General features: G+C 38.7%; 1 protein-coding gene across 1 annotated transcript in view; it reads left to right on the top strand.

Annotated features, from left to right (window-relative positions):
* The window catches only part of ARHGAP15 (Rho GTPase activating protein 15), a 645,891-nt gene that overhangs the window by 570,489 nt on the left and 54,815 nt on the right, over positions 1-20,587 (top strand). Inside the window, exon 13 of the mRNA XM_003921995.3 lies at positions 6,005-6,110. Coding sequence (XP_003922044.1) covers positions 6,005-6,110 — 106 coding nt within the window. The remainder of the gene's footprint in view (positions 1-6,004; positions 6,111-20,587) is intronic.

Here is a 20,587-nt window from a genome sequence, read left to right as displayed (position 1 = left end):
GACAGACCCTATCTTTTAAAAAAAAAAAAGAAAGAAAGAAAGAAATACAAACTAGAAGCATCAATAGTTCAAGCAACTTGCCCAAAATCATACAGCATAGCAAAAATTCTAACCCCATTTTTTCTAGACTCCTGAGAAGTAGTATGTCACTGAATATGCCAATTCCCTTATATATGATGTGAGTTTGAAGCATGTGTATATTTGTATCTATTTGTGAGATTTGAATTTGCCCCCAGAACATCTCCCCCTAAAGCAACTCTAAGTTACTCAAAGACATTTATCAAGCAATTGTTATCATCCCTGGGATGACTCCTCAATGGGCAACTCAAGTTTTGTCATTAAAAAGAGTATCCTCAGAGGTTTGTATCCAATTGTAAGGCATGCTGAAACAAATAAACTGTTCTCTGAAGATACTCCTTCCTCCTGTAAGCAAGCACAGTCTCTAACTAAATTCGGAAATGGCCACAGTCCAAAAAGTATAAATTGAATAGAAACCGGAGAACTGCTGTGACATATAGGGACTACCATGTTTTTCATACATGGTGCATTAAACATTTCAGAATAACTTTCGGAAGCAGAACAGCTGTGGTACTACTGACCTCTTTAAACAAGGAAATATAGTTGTCCTTTAAGAATTGTAGGCAAATGAGATGAATAGTACTCCCTATACATTGATTACTGGGATAATTTGCTCTTTCCTTCCTTTGAGTGAACGTATATAACAAAGCAGAATTTATTTTTAAACATGATCTAACATGAAGCTATAAGAATAATAAAGGCCTGAATGATAAGGACAGAAAAGTGTCCAGGGACATCAGATCCAAGGTTCTTCACCGTACAGAACTTTTTCCGTCATCATATACAGTGTTACCTCTTTTCTAAAAGGCACTGGGCTGTAAATGTGCTTTAGTAACAACATTTCATGCAGATGTATGCAAGTATAACTATCATAAACCATATTTTGAAAAATCTGCCCTCAAAACCATGAATGTGGGGAAAAGTATAAAGTCACATTCTTATAACTTAAAGGCTATCTCACATCACATCGATGTTACCTCTCTAAATAGCGTGGATTCATTTTTGAAGCTCATTTTCAACAATGAATTTGATGTAGTTTGAGAAGATGGGGATAGGTTGGTGAGGAGCGGGTATTAGTAACAGTTTAGAATCGCTGTTGGATGGCAAAAACGAAGCACTACAAAAAGTGGTGGTGCAATTGTGGGTTCACAGCTTAGAGACTGAAGAGGCTATTTCGATATGGATGGAGAACTAAAATGGAGGTTTTACATGGAATAGATGCAAAAATAAATCATAATAGAATGAGGGTAGGAGTTAAATGCAAATGAAAGAGGGAAAGAATTATGGAGTTCATTGCTTCTGGAAAGATTTTGTGTAAGTCTCTTCATATACAGTTTACCTAAGAGATTCTCTAATTCTCTAAGTACAAAAATTTCCTTCCTCCTCCCACCAGTCATAATGTAAAAAGTTGTAGATATCTCAAAGTCTTCTCAGAACTCTAAATACTTCATAATAATGAGAAAACCATATGCTGAGGGAGAAATATTAATAGAAAATGCTGTCTTTCAGATGCTCACTGAATCAATTGAAGACAGTTGACACATCTTTAGTAAGCTGTGTATGAATCTTAGCTCATTAACCACTCCTGTATTATGTGTGTTGATTCCAATTCCTAATATGACACATCAATAAACCAGATCTGAAAAGGTGTCATTTCGATTTTAATGTATCCAATTGTATTTTTAGATGTTCCTCCACTTAGAAGTGTTTGTGTTATTTCCTGATTTTACAAGCTATGGAAGAGTGGGTGTGGTATTGATTTGCATGAAAAAACACTGCTTTACTATAACCTTTTCAGAAGATTTTGTTCTGATTATGCTGTAAGAAAAATAAATTGTTCCTCCTTAATATTTCAGCTCTCTCTAAGCCATGATACAGTTCCCCATTTAGAACTTAAGTATAACTTGGCCACAAATATGGATGCACCAATATCCAATTGTCTGATTCCTCAAGAATGTGTGAAAGTGGAAAAAGAAAAATATTTCTATAAAATATTCTTCACTTAGAATGTTCCTTATAGGCAAACTTGGAAACCAACATGTAATTTTCACAGGGATACATCTACATAACTAACCTGCTCACCAATCAGACCATCAATTTCTCAGCCTATCACACAGTATTTAGGTTGTTGTGTCATGTTGGGCTACCATAGCAATTGTATTTTCACCAATCGGCCACCAACTCAGTTCAAGAATTAGGAACTACATTTTGAAAGTCTTTGCAACCAGATAGTATGCTAACTGCTGGAATTATAAGGTGAACCAGACCCAGTGAAGTGGGCCTCAAAAAAGGTGAGAGCAACGCAGGGGAAAGTGAAGATGATAGAGTACTTTGTTTTACTTGTAATTGTGCTTGGTACATTACATACTATCTTGTTTATTCAACAAAACTACCATTTTAGATCTTATTCAAAGAGAGTAAGAAACTTGTCCAAGACCACACAGCTAAACAAAAGCCATTACAGAATTCAAACCAAGGTCCAAGTATTCCAATTCATATTCACAACTTTCATTAGCTCACTCACTAATTCTTCCTTCATTTAACCCACCACATGCCTGTGTAAAAATTGCCTAGCTTTAAAAATTCCCTATTTAATGGGGAAATTTGACAAGTACTCGTTCAGTAGAAATACCATGCAAAGTGTTTTGTAAGTAGAATATTCTAAATGCAACAGAACACAGGAGTGTTGGCTTAACAGACTTGATTATGTCTTAATTCCTGCCCAAACACCATGGAAGTGTCCTTGCAAATCAACTCCCTCCCATGAAGCAATGGCCAATCTCTTCTAACCCCACCCTGACTGGATCATCGGTTCCCTATGAGTAAAGTTTGCTGGTTAGAGACAACAAGACTACTCCCCTCTTCTTGCCTGTCAAGCTGAATTTGTAGCTGTTACTTCTGTAGCCCTCAATGTTAACTGGTCCTTTTTTTGGAGAGTCTGACATTAACCTGATTATTGCTATAGTCAGAGATTTCAGTGAAATTAGAAAGGTGTCTTCTCCCTCTCTCCCCTCGTCCCCTTCCCAGTAACATATTGATTGCTTGCACCTAGTAGTTCACCAGATCCTCAGGTAAACTGCACCACTGGCATCATGCCAAACTGTACAGAATGCATCTACCTCTTGAATATATATGTGTGTGTATATATGTAGTGTGTGTATACATATGTGTGTATGTGTGTGTGTGTGTGAGTATGTGTGTGTGTGTGTGTGTGTACAATTATTGTTGTATGGTCTTAGCTTCAAATAGATACAAGGCATTCAAGCATCCCTAATAGCACTGGCCTGGGCATACTATACCAATTTCACTCTCATCTTTATTAACTTGTTGTACATTTTTTCTGGTTTATGATATTTCATAAGATCCAAGTGATCTTGTGAAGTATCACATTTTCTGACCATCATTAAGCTCCAAGAGAGCTTTTTACTATTTGGCAGAAAAGATGAGGTCTGGTGTAGGCTATGATGTTGTAACTTTCTTTTATTTCTTTTTCTCATTCCCCTTTGTTTCTTTCATTTGCAGTTGTCCAAGCCATATTATGTTGGAACTCTTCTAAGAATAACTGCAATTTTGAAAGCTTTGACTGTGGGAGGCATTATTTATAGGCCTTTGTGGTTTTAGGAGGAAAAATAAAAGCTTCCAAGCAGAGTTCCACTAGGAAGACTGCCCCCATCCGACTTTAGCCAAATACCATCTTCTGCAGGATATTTTCCTATAATTCCTTATTAAAAAATTTCTTTTGCAACAACATATTAAAGAAGCTGCCAGTGTCTAAACTAACTCTTTCTTATTTGACTGTCATAAAGTTTATATACCTAGTGAATTAGACTTTTGTAAGTACACCGTATTATTATGAACTGTGTTTGGCCTTAATATCAGAGATCCATCCTCAAGGGTGTCAGTACACAAGGGCTTCTTTTCTTATGCCAAAGAAACCCAGAGGGCCAGGCGTGGTGGCTTATGCCTGTAATTCCAGCACTTAGGGAAGCCAAGGCAGAATGATTGCTTGAGCCCAGGAGTTCAAGACCTGCCTGGGAAACATAGTGAGACCCTTTTTCTATACAAAATCAAATTAGCTGGGCACAGTGGCATGCACCCATAGTCTGAGCTACTCAGGAGGCTGAAGCAGGAGGATAGCTTGAGCCCAGGAGTTGAGACTGCAGTGAGCTGTGTTCACACCACTGCACTTCAGCCTGTGCAACAGAGCAAAATCCCATTTCAAAAAATACAAAAGAAACCCAGAGGCAGGAAGTACAGGACTGGTCTGACTACTCCACAGATTCAAGAAAGCTCTTTCTACCTGTGTATTCTGCCCCACAGAGCTTCAGTTCTCCAGATTAGATCACAGTACAGCCACTCTGTCTATATTCAAAGAAGCAGAAAGGAGAGAAGATACAAAGGCTAAAAGCTAAATCAGCTCATACACGCCCTCCCAGAAGTCCTGACCAACACTGTGACATCAGTCTCACTGGCCAGACTTGGTCTAATGGTGACTCTAGCTCCAGGCCAGCTGCGTTTATTACCATCCTCTCAACAGTGGGGTTGTCTTGCTAGGGAAGAAGACAATGGTTACTGGGTGGATGTTGGCCTTACATATTATTCTTTTTTATATCTTGTTTTCCAGCTGCAGACTGTTTAGAATCATCAGGAGCTCTATGCTAGAAGTTATAGAAAGGAAAGATACCTAAAGTATAGAAAGGAAAGTGCATGAGGTGTCTAAGTTTAATAAATAATTACACCTCTAGATGGGAAGGCCCTGGGTAAAACTATGGAAAGATGAATTCTCTTGTGTACTAAGTAAATCAATTTTTACTTTTCCATCCATAAACAAAACACAGTGAGAGAATGCAATCTATGTGGTATACAGTTTTGAACAACTTCCTATTTTACAAAATGTGTATGACCAGGCAATATGCTATTTCAATTTTTTTTATTTTTTTACACTCTCTTAAAGAAAAACAAATGTGTAAGGAAAAAGGGATAACATGGAAATAATTCTTAAAAAATTTTTTGCCCTTTTACGAAATCAAGCAGTGATAGAATATTTGTAATCAAATGACGCTATATGTTGTTGTTTAGTTTCCCATTGCTGCTGTAACACTAACACAAGCTTAAAACACAAACTTATCCTCTTACAGTCCTGGAGGGTGGAAGTCTAAAATCAGTTTCACTGAGCCAAAAGCAAGAGGTTGGTAGGCCTGCGGTCCCCCTAGTGACTCTGTCTCCTTGCCTTTCCCAGCTTTTGGAGACTGTAGCAATTCCTCAGACAGCCACCCCTCACGCTGCTCCCATTGTCACGTGAGAAGTCACATCACCTTTTCTCTCTGACTCTCATCCTCCTGTTTCTCCCTAATAAGGATCTTTGTGATTCCACTGGGCCCATTCAGATAATCCAGAAAAATCTCCCCGTCTCAAAATCTCTAACTTATCATATCTGCAAAATCCCTTTTGCCATGTGAGGTGAACAGTCACACATTCCATGGGTTCAGACACGGACATCTTTGGAAGGCCCTTATTTGCCCTACCACACCTTGTAAAACAGGGCATTTAAGAAAACCAAATGTTAAGATAAGGAAGGCAATGTCAAAGTCACATTGTTGTTGTTTTCATGTGAAGGTTATCTCACAGTACAGCCATTCCATCTACATTCAAAGCAGAAAGGAAAAATGTACAAATGCTAAAAGCTACATCAGCTCATACATGGCCTCCCAAAAGGCCTGCCACAGTCAAATTCAGAGTCAAAAAGGAACTCCTCAATAACCAGGTTGAGTCCACCTATTACCTTTGGCTACTGACTAGGACTCTTGTTTGCTAGTCTTAGTCCAAATTTTGCCCAAGAAAATCTTCTCATGTATCTGTAACTATGAAATCTCGTTTTTTTTTTTCCACCAACCTTCCTTCTTAATATTTATTTTTTTATTTTCAGAAAAGCAAGACAACAACACAAGAATTGAAGCTGTAAAGTCTCTTGTACAAAAACTCCCTCCACCAAATCGTGATACCATGAAAGTGCTCTTTGGACATCTAACTAAGTAAGTTGTACAGGTTTCTGGATGTGTCACTTGATAGTCATTTCCTAAATGGGCAATATTTAATTTCAGATCTCTAAGGCAAGTGTTTCCAAATGAGTCCACCTCATATTTTCCCTTGTAGCTGACCTAGGTCTTTCTGCAGAAGCTGGAGAAGGTGCTAGGAATAGGAAGGAGAATCTACAAAAGGAATTTCTGAAATAGCTTATTTTTCAAGGCCTTTTCAACAAGTATATGTCTGCTGGTTGTCAGAACCATCGCCTGGACCCTGAGATGGGTCACTTGACTTTGTTTTCTAACATAATAAAAAGAACATGAAATGATTCAGACATGGATTCAAAACTCAGCCCCAACAAGTATCAAGTGCTATGGCCACAAACAAGTTATTTAAACTCTCTGCATCAAATTTCCTCATCTGTAAAATGTTGGCTCAGATTGATAATGTGCTATCCATGTAAATAGCTAAGAGAGGAGTCTTCCAGGAAGAAGAAAGGCAAATGTAAAGCCCTAGAGACCTCTAAGAGCTTGAAGTATTTGAAAAGCAGAAATTAAACCAGAACTGCTAGGGCCTACCGTGGAGGCAGGATGGGGTCAGGAGCTGAAGTCCCAAACATCACACGAGCATCAGATCACATAGGTTCTGTGGTTCACAGTGAGGTATTTAGATTCCATTCTAAATATGAGGAAGAACTACTGAAAAATACTACATTGATGGAGTGTAAAAAATTGCTCTGGCTGCTGAGCAGAGAGTGCTTCCAAATGTGAAGACAGGAAGACCTAATGGCAGACAACCACAGTAGTCCAGGTAAAAGGTATCGGTGGCCTGAGCGGAGCCCTCAGAGAGAAATGGGTAGAGATATTGTGGAGATGGATCAGGCTGGACTTGCTGATTGGAATACCGTGGGGAAAGGAAGGGAGAAATCAAGTGTGTAACTTTGGGTTTCAACTTGGGCCAAGTGAAGAAACCGTAGTGCTGCAGAAATGGGTAAAACTGGGGGAGGAACAAGTTCAGTAGGAAAAGCAGGTTTGAGAGCTCTGTTCTGGACATGTTAAGTCTAAAATGACTGTTACTCATTTGCCTTCTGTTAACACCTTCTTCAGACAAGGCAGAGTGCAACAGAAGTGATGAGGTTTTAGCTTTCATGATATATGCATAGTAATAGTGAAGCCTGATAGTGTTTCAAATAGATAGAGCAGTTTTGCTTTTGCGAGGTTAAATCTCCTTAAACACCTCAATCACTCATAATTTGGGATGAGTCATTCCTACAGATTGTTCAACTAATCCATTACATGATTTCTAATTGCGAATGTAATACATGCAATTGCACCCCCCAAAATTAAGAAACAGTGATGCATTTACCCTAAAAAATGAAATCTGCCTACCAGACACTTAGCCTGCTGAACAGAAGTAACTAATATTTTTGTACGTATCCTTCCTGACCTGTTCCTAAGCACATGCAAACGTGTGTGTGTGGTTGTGTCTTACGTTAAAGTACATCATATTGCACATATCATTATACAACTATTTTGCAACTCATATACAGACTTCTATTTCATTAAAAGACTTATTCTTTCAAATGATGTCATAGTATTTCATGATATACACAGTCCCTAACTTGCTAAAACAGTTCATTGCATTAGGGAACATGTTTTAATCGACTCATCATATCATTTTCTGTCTTATTTTACTCTCAAAGGGGAACTTTATTTTAAAGTTCAGAAAATCTCTTACTATTAGAGTGTTCCTTCTTCTCACTTCCACATACTGGCTACAGTGGGAAATCCAATGCGGTTTAGTGAAGGGATCTTGGGCTTTAAAGAAATACAAAGAGAGACCTCGAGTCAAATCCTTGCTCTATACTTTACTCCCATTATGATCTCAGGCAAGTAAAATAGGATTAAATACTATCAACCATATCTCGTGGTTATGAGAATTAAATGAGATAATGCATATAAAATGCCTGGCACAAGGTAAGCATTCCTCAAATGTTAATTCTTTTCCCTTAGGATCCAGACACCATGAAAGGGGTTTCAAGTTACAAGTAAATACTGGATTGCTTATCTCAGTAACTTTAACTGGACAAAGTCATAAAACAAATGGAAAAGTATACCCTTTAATGCTATGCAATACCTAGTCTTAGAGTTCTTGAGAAATATCCATTACTCTGTCCCAATTATTCCCTTTTTTTTTCAACTGAAGGAACAGCTATAAAATAAAGAAACTAAGAGTCAGCTAAATCCTCCTTCAAAGAAAATAAATAAAACACACAGAAGAGAATCTATCTAGTTAAAAATCTTCAAAGGATGACTATGGTCCATGTCTAGGCCACATAATCCCAGTTTTAACAATTAATGCCTGATCCTGTTTTTTATATCTAAGTTAATTTCCTAATCTTGTTAGAACTTTCATTTAGTTCAATAGTGATGGAAATAGATGTTTAAAATTAAGATTTAAGATTAGATTATTATATTACTTTACAGTATTCACATTTTAAGACTCATTATTATACATGGGAAGAAGTGTTATTTGCTAGCCACCAATGTTTCTTGGGTGGTATGACAATATTTCACCCTGTACCAATTTATAAACTGGGTTTAATTATGCACAAGTGTGTACACACAATTATATCTTGTTAAGCATTTTTTTTTTTGCTAAGTTTTTGATAAACAGCCAATTGTGGCATGTCATCAAAGCCAGAGAAGACTAAATAAGAAGATTGTTTAACAGGAATTTAAATATATTTGTGTTTGAAAGAATCATTAGAATGTTTTCCTTAGTCTTGATGAATTTGGTAGTTCTTCAGAAAATCTATCGTCAACACTTGTATGTAGTGTTTATTCCAAATTGTTGCAAATTTATATATATTTTGAAGTTTGTTTAGTGAGGGTCAGGGAATGTAATGAAGTGCCAAAAATTCCACTTAACCTACATACTCTACAGTCAACAGAAAAGCACTACATTTTTGCAGATCTCTGAGTTAAACGCACTCCTCAAAGCAGATCAGCTAACAACTGGGAAAACTTAATGCAGCACAGTTGGACTAGAAGGTGCATGTAAACCCTATTCACAAAAGCCAGAATTTTTAAAGGACTGTGATTATATCAAGCATAAGGTTGCACAATGGCTGCACAGGCTGACTAATCTCAGAGTCTAGAGTCTTCATTCTTAATCAAACTCAAGGTCAAGTTCTATACTTCTGCTATCATAACTTAAGACCAAGCATTCGGAATAAGCTATCATCCAAGATGCTGTCAGCCAGAAACCCTTATTAATAGCCATTTTCACAAATTGACATTACAGTGATAGGCCCTGGAAGGTCCTCTGGTACTTTCTGAATCATCATATAAATGGCAAAACTGTCTCCATAATATACAAATGTCAAATCCATTTTCCTATAGCCTGCTTCTTTGGCAAGGCAGAGAGGCAGAGTGAAGATGAAGTTAATGGGAGGGAGGACCTAGAAAGATGGTTTACTTGCTGATGGGTAGTAGGTGGTGGTTCAGAGTCAGTAAAGAAGTTAGATAAGAACCAGGGAATCATTAACCTTTTATGAACCAGAAAATTGCATGATGTGCTCAGTGTTTATGTAAGAGGCATCTGAAAGTGGAGTATAGGATGAAAGAGATGGAAAGAGGAGAGAACCCAGGAGGCCCCAGAGGAGTTGCGATTGGATTGGAGTGATAGACGTCAAAAGGAAGGAAATGGCCAAAATCTTGAGATTTTTCAAAGAAAAAGCCCACACAATTTTCATTTGTCTCATTTCTGTGTCTCCCATATCCAGTCGGCCACAGAGGCTTGTCTGAGATTTCAATGATGAGTTCTTGTGAAAATTGTCCCCCTGACAGCATTATTTTTACAAAAGGAGATATTATTTAGAGGGGCATCCTTTTCTCTATTTTCCAAAAACAGCCATGAGAAAGAAGATGAGGTTGTAGAAAACTAATGAAATAGGGTGAATCCCATTTTGGCAGGTGTATATTAATTAAGCCCTCTATATGCTGCCTGTTGGGATGTACAGCCAGCCTATCGGAAAACCCGTAAATGTATCTCAAGAATGCAGACCTTTCAAAGTTTCATACCTTTAAAAGCAATCATAAAGAGTGAAAAAGTTTATGCAGATAAAATTGTCTGTGACGGCACAGTTTGCAATGGTGAAACTTTGGAAACAAGGTAAGCATTCAGTGATGGGGAGGGTTGTATAGAACAGGATATATCATGTTGGCTTAGTAAAGTGTAGTTCATGTTTTTCTTTTTGCTTTCACTTGCACAAATGCTGTGTTAAATGTTAAATAAAATCAGAGATAGTCTTCTGCATACAAATAGAGCATAATTATAAATATGTGAAAAAAGTTGTGAATGTAGAAAAGACTATAAAAAATATTTACTAAAATGTTAATATTTCTTTCTTTGAATTGTTGGATTGTGAAAGTTTTGCTCCTGTGTTCCTTTTTCTCCCCTAACAATGGTATAGGAGGAAACACTGAGGTTAAGGAGAAAAAGAAATCAGGATTTGGAGTTAGGCTGACCTAAATCCAAGTCTTGGCTCTGCTGCTTACTGAAGCTGTAACCTTGGCCAAGTTATTCAATTCTAAGCTTCCATTTTGTCATCTAAGGGAGATTATAATAGAACTTATTTCTGTAGTGAGAAGTAAAGAATGCTTTCGAAGAGTTCTGCATAGTGCTTAGCACATAAGTACTAAATAAACATTTTACATCAATGTATTATTTCTACATGTATTACTATATTGCATAGATTACAGTATTTTTATAATGAGGGAAATATAATTATTTATGAAATAAATATAGGAAGAATTACCAAGGCAGTACAGGCTAAATTACTGCTAAATTTCCTGGCTTCCAGAAAATTCTTTATCCCACCCTCAGCATCTTTTTCTAAAACTTGAGTTTCCTTAGTGGCCTGACTCAATGAGTTTCCCAGAGTCCCAGAAAGACTATTTCACATGTTTGACAAGCTGCATCACACCGCCATCCTCATACCCAATCACAACTCTTTTTTGTCTCAGACTCCCTGTCATCCTGGCTGGCATATTGTCCCATGGTCTTAGTTCCAACTCTTCACCTTCCAAGTGATAGTTTGCTATGTGATCATCTAGTCTGCCTGCCTCTGGGGCAGGCATATGAGATTGGAAATAGGCACAGGTTTTCCTATGCCTGTTATGAGAGCCTCCTCTGTTGCAGCTGTCTCCTAGAGAGACTTCTAGTTCTCTTTCTTTGTTGTATAACTTATCAGAGTGATTTTCATGGTCAGAATTTCCTGCCAAGACAAACAGAAAACCAGCTTTGTGAAAGCCTGGTAAGAGATCTTGAAGCCAGCAGGACATATTCTGTCCTGCTATCACCACTATAAACACTCCTAGAATCCTATCGACTACTTATTCACCTAGAATCCTATCAGCTACCTATCCATCTAGAGTCTTATCAATTACATATCCACCTAGACCTGGTGCTACCCTTTGGAAGGACTAGAACTTTGCTGTCATTACTATTAGCTAAGTATTCTAGATATGGCTGAAGTCTTTTTCCACATTTTCATTTCCATGATAAAAACAATACATGAGAATTATGGAAATTTTAGAAAATAAATAAAATCTTTCCACAGAGCTAAATGTAAACTAGTTCACCAGATTTCCTTTGTGGCATGCATTTTGGAAGCCAAAACAATCTCAAATTTGTGAGTGGGGTAAGGACTCAAAAGAACTTTCACATACACATTATGCATGTACACATTACTCAGAGAAAATCCAAGTGTCTTATAAATGGGTGACTTTTAATAATGACTTAGGAAGTAATGTCATTTGTTGATTTTTTAAAATAGCTTTAGAAGAATATATTTGCCACAGATTTTAGGTGCAAATAGACTTTATTATAGGAGACTTGTACTTTGTAAAATAGGTTGAAAGGAAAGTTAAAATCTTCCCTTTTGCATTGACTGTTAGAAAGTTGTCCAGCTGTTCATAGAATTCCAAGGTGAAAAAATGATATGGCTGAATAGACAAATCTCATGGACACATGCCAATTAAATGCCTCGTTGAAAGTAGAAACTGTTGAGCTGAGGCTGTTTTGTGAAAGTAAACCGATATTTAAAGCTTCTCTGTGGTCTTCACGGATATTAAATAAAATATGCTACAAAAGTATCTCAGAGGCAACTGAAATGATAATGACCCAGAAATATGTGTTGTATCAGAAAACAATGGAGGCAAACTAATTCATCCACCCTGCCTTTAAAATGGCACTGTAGGTATTTCTGACATTTTGGTGGGGAGAAATTAGATATGGCTAAAGAATGAACTTCTAAGCCCACAGCCATCACCATTCTCTCTGGTCATCGGGGGCCATGCCTGGTGATGCTCTCTGCCTCCAATCCAGGCCTCTGCATGCTCAGCTCTGCTCTGCTTTCGAGCAGGGTCATGTTTTTCTGTGCTGTCTTCTGGCACTCCATTCTTTTTCTGTACACTTTGGTCTTTCACCCAACCACAATACCTGATATCCAAAGACTTGCAGAACATGGGTATTTTTACTGGAAAATGAGGAACCTGTACAAATTGTTATTTTCTTTTACTCTCTTTTTTTTTTTTTTCCTTTCCTGTGGGACAGGGGTTGCAAGTTGTTTGAAATAAGCCAGAAGCTTCCTAGCTCCTTTGCTTGTGTATTTGAAATGGCACTCTAATCACTTTGAAGAGCTAATGTACTTCCTATGGTCCTAAAATTTCTCAACTGGACTCTCCTGGCAAAATTTGGCCTGGTAGTTAAGAAAATTAATTACTCCGATCACGAGGGTGAAGCAATAGTTCCTAACTCCCTGTAGTAATCATTAAAATGTCATCTACTTAGGAGACATCTTGGCATGGGATTTATAAGGTTTGTCAGCTGAGGACTAAGGTTCAATGATCCTTCCAGCAGTGCCTCTTCATTGTAGAGGAAGGCTGTGGGATATATTTAAGACGGGAGTGAAATTATTGATTTAGATCTTTAGATTTAACATTTGAATGGAAACATTTACCACTGAAAAATGGGAAACAACATAACCTAAAGTTGCTACTGTCCCATCTATTGTTGTTGTCCCTATTAAGTGATAGCCAACTGCATGAGGGTATTTCTCTCATGAGAGGTAAAATTTTTAAGTTGCGCCCCCCCCCCCATTCTCTACTCATAGTGGAGAATCAGAGACTATATCTTCTGATTCCAAATTCTTTTCATTAGACCTTTAACCTATGGAAAGAATTTGGAATCAGAAGATAAAGTCTCAAGTCCCAGCCTCAGCCCTTAGAAACTGTACAATATTGAGAAAATCTTTCAAAGTCTGTAGCCATCCCTTTTGTTCATGTGTGAAATAAGTCAAATGAATTTATATTTGTGAAAATGTTTGGTAACTTAAAATTCTACCTATGAATTCCTTCAGGAAGTCTCAAATGAGTGCCTGCTATATTCTAGGCCTGAACAAAATCAGGGGTTGGAAGAGTATGGCCCACAGGCCACACTCAGCCTGCCTCCTGTTTTTGTCAATAAAGCTTTATTGAAACACACAAACATACCTATTCATTTATGTTTTGCCTATGACTGTTTTCATGCTACAATGGCAAGAGGTCACAATAAGTCACAACAAGGTATAGAAAGCCAAAAATATTTACTATTTGACCCTTCACAGAAAAAATATGCTGACCCTTCAACTCAATGTTAGAGGCATAAGGAGGATTCCTACCCTCACATATCTTATCATCCCCTGAGGGTAGATGAATTAGTAAACAATTATAAAAAATATGATGCAATGTCTAAAACGTTATGAGAAAGACAGAAGCTGAAATTTAGCTTAGAAAAATCAAAGGATGCCTCCCACAGGACATGAAACAAGCTATCTTTAAGGATGTTGGTTTGGCAGACAACAGGCCTACAAGGACATGGAGAAGAACTGCCATGTGGTAAAGAAACGATGAGTCCTCTAGAAGGATTAGAGAATTTGGAATCATAAAGAAAATAAAGCATGGCAGATTATAAGCGTCGAATATTGTAAACAACTTAAATTGTGAAGAACGCCATACACTCTGATAAGGAGCTTGGAATTCTTTCTGTAGGCCAAGCGGTGTCGCTCGCTCACTCATGTCATCCCGGCACTTTGGGAGGTTGAAAACGGAGAATCACTTGAGCTCAGGAGTTCCAGATCAGCCTGGGCAACATAGAACTCATCTGTACAAAACATTAAAAAATTAGCCAGACATTGTGGTGTGCACCTACGGTCCCAGCTACTCAACTAGCTGAGGCAGGAGGATCACTTGAACCCAGGAAGTCAGAGGCTAGAGTGAGCTATGATTTTGCCACTGCACTTTACGCAACAGAGCAAGATCGTGTCTCAAAAAAACTGTAGACATTAAGAAAATCACTGAAGGCTCTGAAATCAAGAGGTAAGGTAATGAAATTTGTATTCATAAAGATCACAGTTTTTATATCAGTAAAGGACAGCTTGTAGAAGGGCAATACCAGAAGTAGGGAAAACAGTGAAGATGCTGGTATAATAGTCAAAGCTAGAGATCCCCAGCTAAGGGAGTGATAGGGAGAATGGGGGAAAGGGATGCATACAAGAGGCATTGAAGAGGCAGATTCAACAGAACATGTGCACTAAGTACATGCAAGAGGTTAGGAAGACGAAGGATTCCAGGATGGCATCCAGAGTTTGAACTAGCCAAATGGTGATATCCTTAACTTACATTTCATATAGGAAAAGAACCAAATTGGAGGCATGAAAAAAACAAATTTTGTTAACATAATGTGACTTGCTCATTGTTATATTCTATTAGCAAAATCCAATCGAGAATAAGAAATATATGCTGGGAATCCAAGAAAGATGATTGAGATCTAGGTATGAATTTTGGAGTGATTGGTTTAAAGATGGCAATGGGGTAAGGTCATGAATACCTCCAAGGGACCGTGTGAACCCAGAAGAGAGTCAAGGACAGATTCCTAGAAACTTCTAACATCGAATGGGTGGTCAGAGAAAGAGATACCAGAAAAAAAGTCTGAGAATGGTGTGCATGTCGGTAGAAAAAACATTTGACAAAAGCAAAGATATTATATTTTGTGACTAAAACTACTAATTACACAAAAGAGACCTAAAATAACCTAAGCTTAACAGGACATTGGGCAGAATTTATAATCATGACCAGCTACTGTTCTTACTTTCACCCTTTGGCTTTTGAAAAAAAACACAGGAATAAATATAATCTAGCAGGGAAAATGATACTCTATAGCATAGCCAGGTCATGAAAATACTGGTGAGAATGGAAATTACAAAGAACTAACCTGGCCTCTTCTGGTGTTACAGCACTGGCTGCAGAAGGACAGATATTCATGTCATTTTGATTCCTGCTATGTCCCCTAGTATCATGTCCTACATATTATAGAGACTCATTAATTTTTGTTGAACAAATGGAATCACATTACTTCATTAGACAAGATGATAATCTAATAGCTAGTGAGTGGTTCCAGGTAAGATCCACTTCATAAGCCTAGTGTATTAGTCCATTTTCATACTGCTGATAAAGACATACCCAAGACTGGGAAGAAAAAGAGGTTTAATTGGATTTACAGTTCCACATGGCTGGAGAAGCCTCAAAATTTTGGCAGGAGGTAAAAGCTACTTCTTATATGGTGGTGGCAAAATAAAATGAGGAAGAAGCAAAAATGGAAATCCCTGATAAATCCATCAGATCTCGCGAGACTTATTCACTATCACGAGAATAGCATGGGAAAGACCAGTCTCCATGATCCAATTGCCTCCCCCTGGGTCCTTCCCATAACACACTGGAATTCTGGGAGATATAATTCAAGTTGAATTTTGGATGGGAACACAACCAAACCATATCATTCCACCCCTGACCCTCCAAATCTCATGTCCTCACATTTGAAACCGAATCATGCCTTCCCAACAGTCCCCCACAGTCTTAACTCATTTCAGCATTAACCCAAAAATCCACAGTCCAAAATCTCATCGAAGACAAGGCAAGTCCCTTCTGCCTATAAGACTGTAAAATCAAAAGCAAGCTTCCTAGATACAAAGGGGGTATACATGTTGAGTAAATACAGCCATTTCAAATGGGAGAAATCAGCCAAAACAAAGGGGTTACTGGCCCCAGGCAAGTCCAAAATCCAGCAGGGCAGTCAAATTTTAAAGCTCCAAAATGGTCTCCTTTGACTTCAGGTCTCACATTCAGGTCACACTGATGCAAGAGGTGGTTTCCCATGGTCTTGGGCAGCTCCACCCCTGTGGTTTTGCATGACACAGCCTACCTCCTGGCTGTTTTCATGGCCTTGCATTGAGTATCTACAGCTTTTCTAGGCATACAGTGCAAGCTGTCAGTAAATCTACCGTACTGGGGTCTAGAGAATGGTGGCCCTCTTCTCACAGCTCCACTAGGCAGTGCCCCAGTAGAGACTCTGTGTGGGGACTCTGATCGCACATTTCCCTTCCGCACTGCACTAGCAGAAGTTCTCCATGAGGACCCCACACCTGCAGCAAACTTTTATCTGGGCATCCAGACATTTCCATACATCTTTTGAAATCTAAATGGAGGTTCCCAAACCTCATTTCTTGACTTCTGTGTACCTGCAGTCTCAACATCATATGGAAGTTGCCAAGGTTTGGGGCCCCCACCCTCTGAAGCCACAGACTGAGCTCTGCATTGGCCCCTTTCAGACACAGTTGGAGCAGCTGAGATGCAGGGCACCAAGTCCCTAGGCTGCACACGGCATGGGGACCCTGGGTCCAACCCAGGAAACCACTTTTTCCTCCTGGGCCTCTGGGCCTGTTATGGGAGGGGCTGCCATGAAGGCCTCTGACATGGCCTGGAGATGTTTTTCCCATGGTCTTGGGGGTTAACATTTGGTTCATTGCTACTTATGCAAATTTCTGCAGCTGGCTTAAATTTCTCCTCACATACTGGGTTTTTCTTTTCTATTGCATTGTCAGCCTGCAAATTTTCTGAACTTTTATCCTTTGTTTCCCTTTTAAAATGGTTTCAAATGCTTTGCTGATTAGGAATTTCTTCTGCCAGATACCCTAAATCATCTCTCTCAAATACAAAGTTTCACAAATCTTTATGGCAGGGGCAGAATGCTGCCAGACTCTTTGCTAAAACATAGCAAGAGTCACCTTTGCTCCAGTTCCAATCTCCATCTGAGACCACTTCAGCCTAGACCTTATTGTTCATATCACTATCAGCAATTTTGTCAAAGCCATTCAACAAGTCACTAAGAGGTTCCAAAGTTTCCCATGTTTTCCTGTCTTCTTCTGAGCCCTCCAAAACTGTTTCAACCTCTGCCTGTTACCCAGTTCCAAAGTCACATCCACATTTTCAGGTATCTTTTCAGCAACACCACATTCTGATAGTACCAATTTACTGCATTAGTCCATTTTCACACTGCTGATAAAGGACATACCCAAGACTGGGAAGAAAAAGGTTTAATTAGACTTCCAGTTCCACATGCTGGGGAGGCCTCAGAATCATGGCAGGAGGCGAAAGGCCACATCTTACATGGTAGGGAGCAAGAGAAAATGAGGAAGAAGCAAAAGCAGAAACCCCTAATAAACCCAGAAGATCTCATGAGACTTATTTAATATCACAAAAACATCACAGGAAAGACCAGCCCCCATGATTCAATTACCTCCCCCTGGTCTCTCCCAAAACACATGAGAATTCTGGGAGATACAATTCAAATTGAGATTTGGGTGGGAACACAGCCAAACCATATCACCTGGAATCTTAGAAACTTGGTATTTTCAGACTAGTACTAGGGAATATTCCATCTTAAGAGTATTGGTAAGCAAGTTGTTCCTCTCAAGTTTATCTCCCCCCACCTGATACTTTTCTTATCATCCCAATAAAGAAAGGAGCAGAGTTCTCATTTTTCTGAAATGAGAAATGAGATCATCTTTTTCATGGGGTCCTTTGATTTTTTTCTTGTAAACTTAAGTACCTTATAGATGCTGGACATTAGACCTTTTCGGATGGAAAGATTGCAAGAACTTTCTCCTATTCTCTAGGGTTTCTGTTTACTCTGGTGACAGTTTCTTTTTCTGTGCAGAAATTCTTTAGTTTAATTAGATCCCATTTGTCAATTTTTCCTTTTGTTACCATTGCTTTTGGCATCTTCATAATGAAATCTTTGCCTGTGTCTATATCCTGAATAGTGTTGCCTACATTTTCTTCTATGGTTTTTATAGTTTGGGGTTTTACATTTAAGTCTTTAATCCATCTTGGGTTGATTTTTAAATATGGCATAAGGAAGGGGTCCAGTTTCAGTTTTCTGCATATGGCTAGCTAGCATCATTTATTAAATAGGGAATCCTTTCAAATAGCACACATTGGGGCCTGTTGGAAGGTAAGGGGGCAGATGGGAGGAAGGAGAGCAATCAGGAAGAATAGCTAATGGATGCTGGGCTTAATACCTAGGTGACAGGAAAATCTGTGCAGCAAACCACCATGGCACATATTTACCTATATAACAAACCACATCCTGCATAGTAACTCCTGAACTTAAAATATAAGCTGGAAAAAAAGATACTGTTAATACTAAGACTGCATATTAAGAGGATGCAAGTACTACAATGAATGAGTTCTAAAAGAGGTTGGCCATGCCAAGGGAGCCTCAGTCAGGGAATCTGTGACCACCCATCAGTGATGGGTGGAGCCTGTTAGATGAATTACTGCAATACATAGTGAGATTGCCAGTTCTTCTGGTTTCTTGATTATCTGAGATTAGTAGCGGATCTTGAAATACAAAAATTTATTTTTACATCTTCCATCATAATTCCCACTGTTGAATAACTTCCACCACTTCTCGCTCCTATCAAGTCAACCTAGCTTCCCTGTCCATCATTTGAGATCTAATATTGAACATCCTACCTTGAATTATTTAGCATCCGATGAAGAAAAAAAAAAAATTATCTTGATTTAAAAAGCTTGCCCTCTGCTTTTAAGTGTATAAAGAAATTTGGTTCCCTTGTTTCATGGAACAAACTTCAAAGTGAAAGAAAGAAAAAAATCAAGCAGACCTCAAGTCACCTGATTTCCAGTCCACTAAACCACACTCTGCTTTCTTGCCAATACCAATACTCAATTGTGTTTCCAGGGAAGAAGGAATGGTAAAACAAAGAGTGAGAAAACTGAGCCAACTGTGATAGAGGCACAGGCCAATCCCTCAGACTCCCTTTTTCTAATTGAACACCAGATATAATCCCAACCCTTTAAATAAAATTACCTAATTAATCCTAATTAATTAGTAAGCCCTTATATTTATAGAAGGGGTTTTCTTAGTGTCTGTCTTTGCCCCCTCTCCCCACTTTCCTGCCTCTAATACATTTCTTTCCATCTCAAAAGCACTGGGGAAAGTTTCATTTTCAGGGGTTCTTTTTAAAAACAACTTCCATCTCAACATTTATTAATGCTTATGTGTGTGTGTGTCTGTTTGTGCATGCGCATGCTTGCCTCATATATACACTTGGAGCACGTTTTTTATAAAGCAGTAATGGTGCTGCCTTTGATCACCTTCTTTCTCCTCTTTAAATGGAAAGCACTGAACCCAGATGCCCAACCACGGAAGATATTCTTCCAGAAGCAGCATCTGGCTTCCTGGCAAGCCCTTCAGGCAAGTTGTTTGGGGAGCATGGCTGTTGTCTCTCGGTCTGTCACGTGTATCAGATACCGTGGCCTCTCTGGCTGGCATGTCCCGGCAGCTGCCAATTCCTTTCAGTTCACCTTTAATTCTGAGAAACTGGTTTCCTCATTTTCATTTCTTACTGGACTTATTTTTATCCCCACTGCCCATAAGAATTCCAGGACAAACCTAAGTCCTCACTGCTTTCTGCCTGTCAATCTCCTTTCTATACCTCTGTCTTTTGAGCCCAAGTGAAAACCTCAGCCATTTACTCCTACATTAAAATAGGTTATTTTAAATAATATTTCTTAGCCACTTCTTGTCAGCAAAGCTCCTTGTAAACTGTGGAGTTGTTCCCTGAAAAGAAAAACGAAACATTCCATCCGAGTCATTTATTCTGGTCTGTACACAAGACATGAAAGTGTTCTTGACATTTGCGTATTATTTAGTTAAATCATACTGGCTCCCCACATCCTTGTCACACCACGAACAAAAGAGCATCACAGGGCTGGGAAAGACGAGACGATGCTGCAGTTAGTCGAGGCTTTGCAGCCTTTACACATAGCACCCACTCCAGGAAACTGCATTGCTTAAAGTAGCTTTCTTTTTTTTTTTTTTTTTTTTTACCTGTTAATACATATTTTTTAATTGTGAAGGATCTTGTGGGGTTTTTTATGGATAATTGTTAAGAACACAGAGTCCGACGGTAGCCCACGCAACAGGAAGCAGTGACAAGGTGCTGACAAGTCCGGCAGCAGTACCCAGAATGCAGAGGAGAAAGCAGAAATTAGAGCTGCAGGGTGACATCCAGGAA

Source organism: Saimiri boliviensis, chromosome 5, assembly GCF_048565385.1.
Source record: "Saimiri boliviensis isolate mSaiBol1 chromosome 5, mSaiBol1.pri, whole genome shotgun sequence".
In the NCBI taxonomy this organism is placed as follows: Eukaryota; Metazoa; Chordata; class Mammalia; order Primates; family Cebidae; genus Saimiri; species Saimiri boliviensis.
This window is presented reverse-complemented; position numbering and strand designations above follow the sequence as displayed.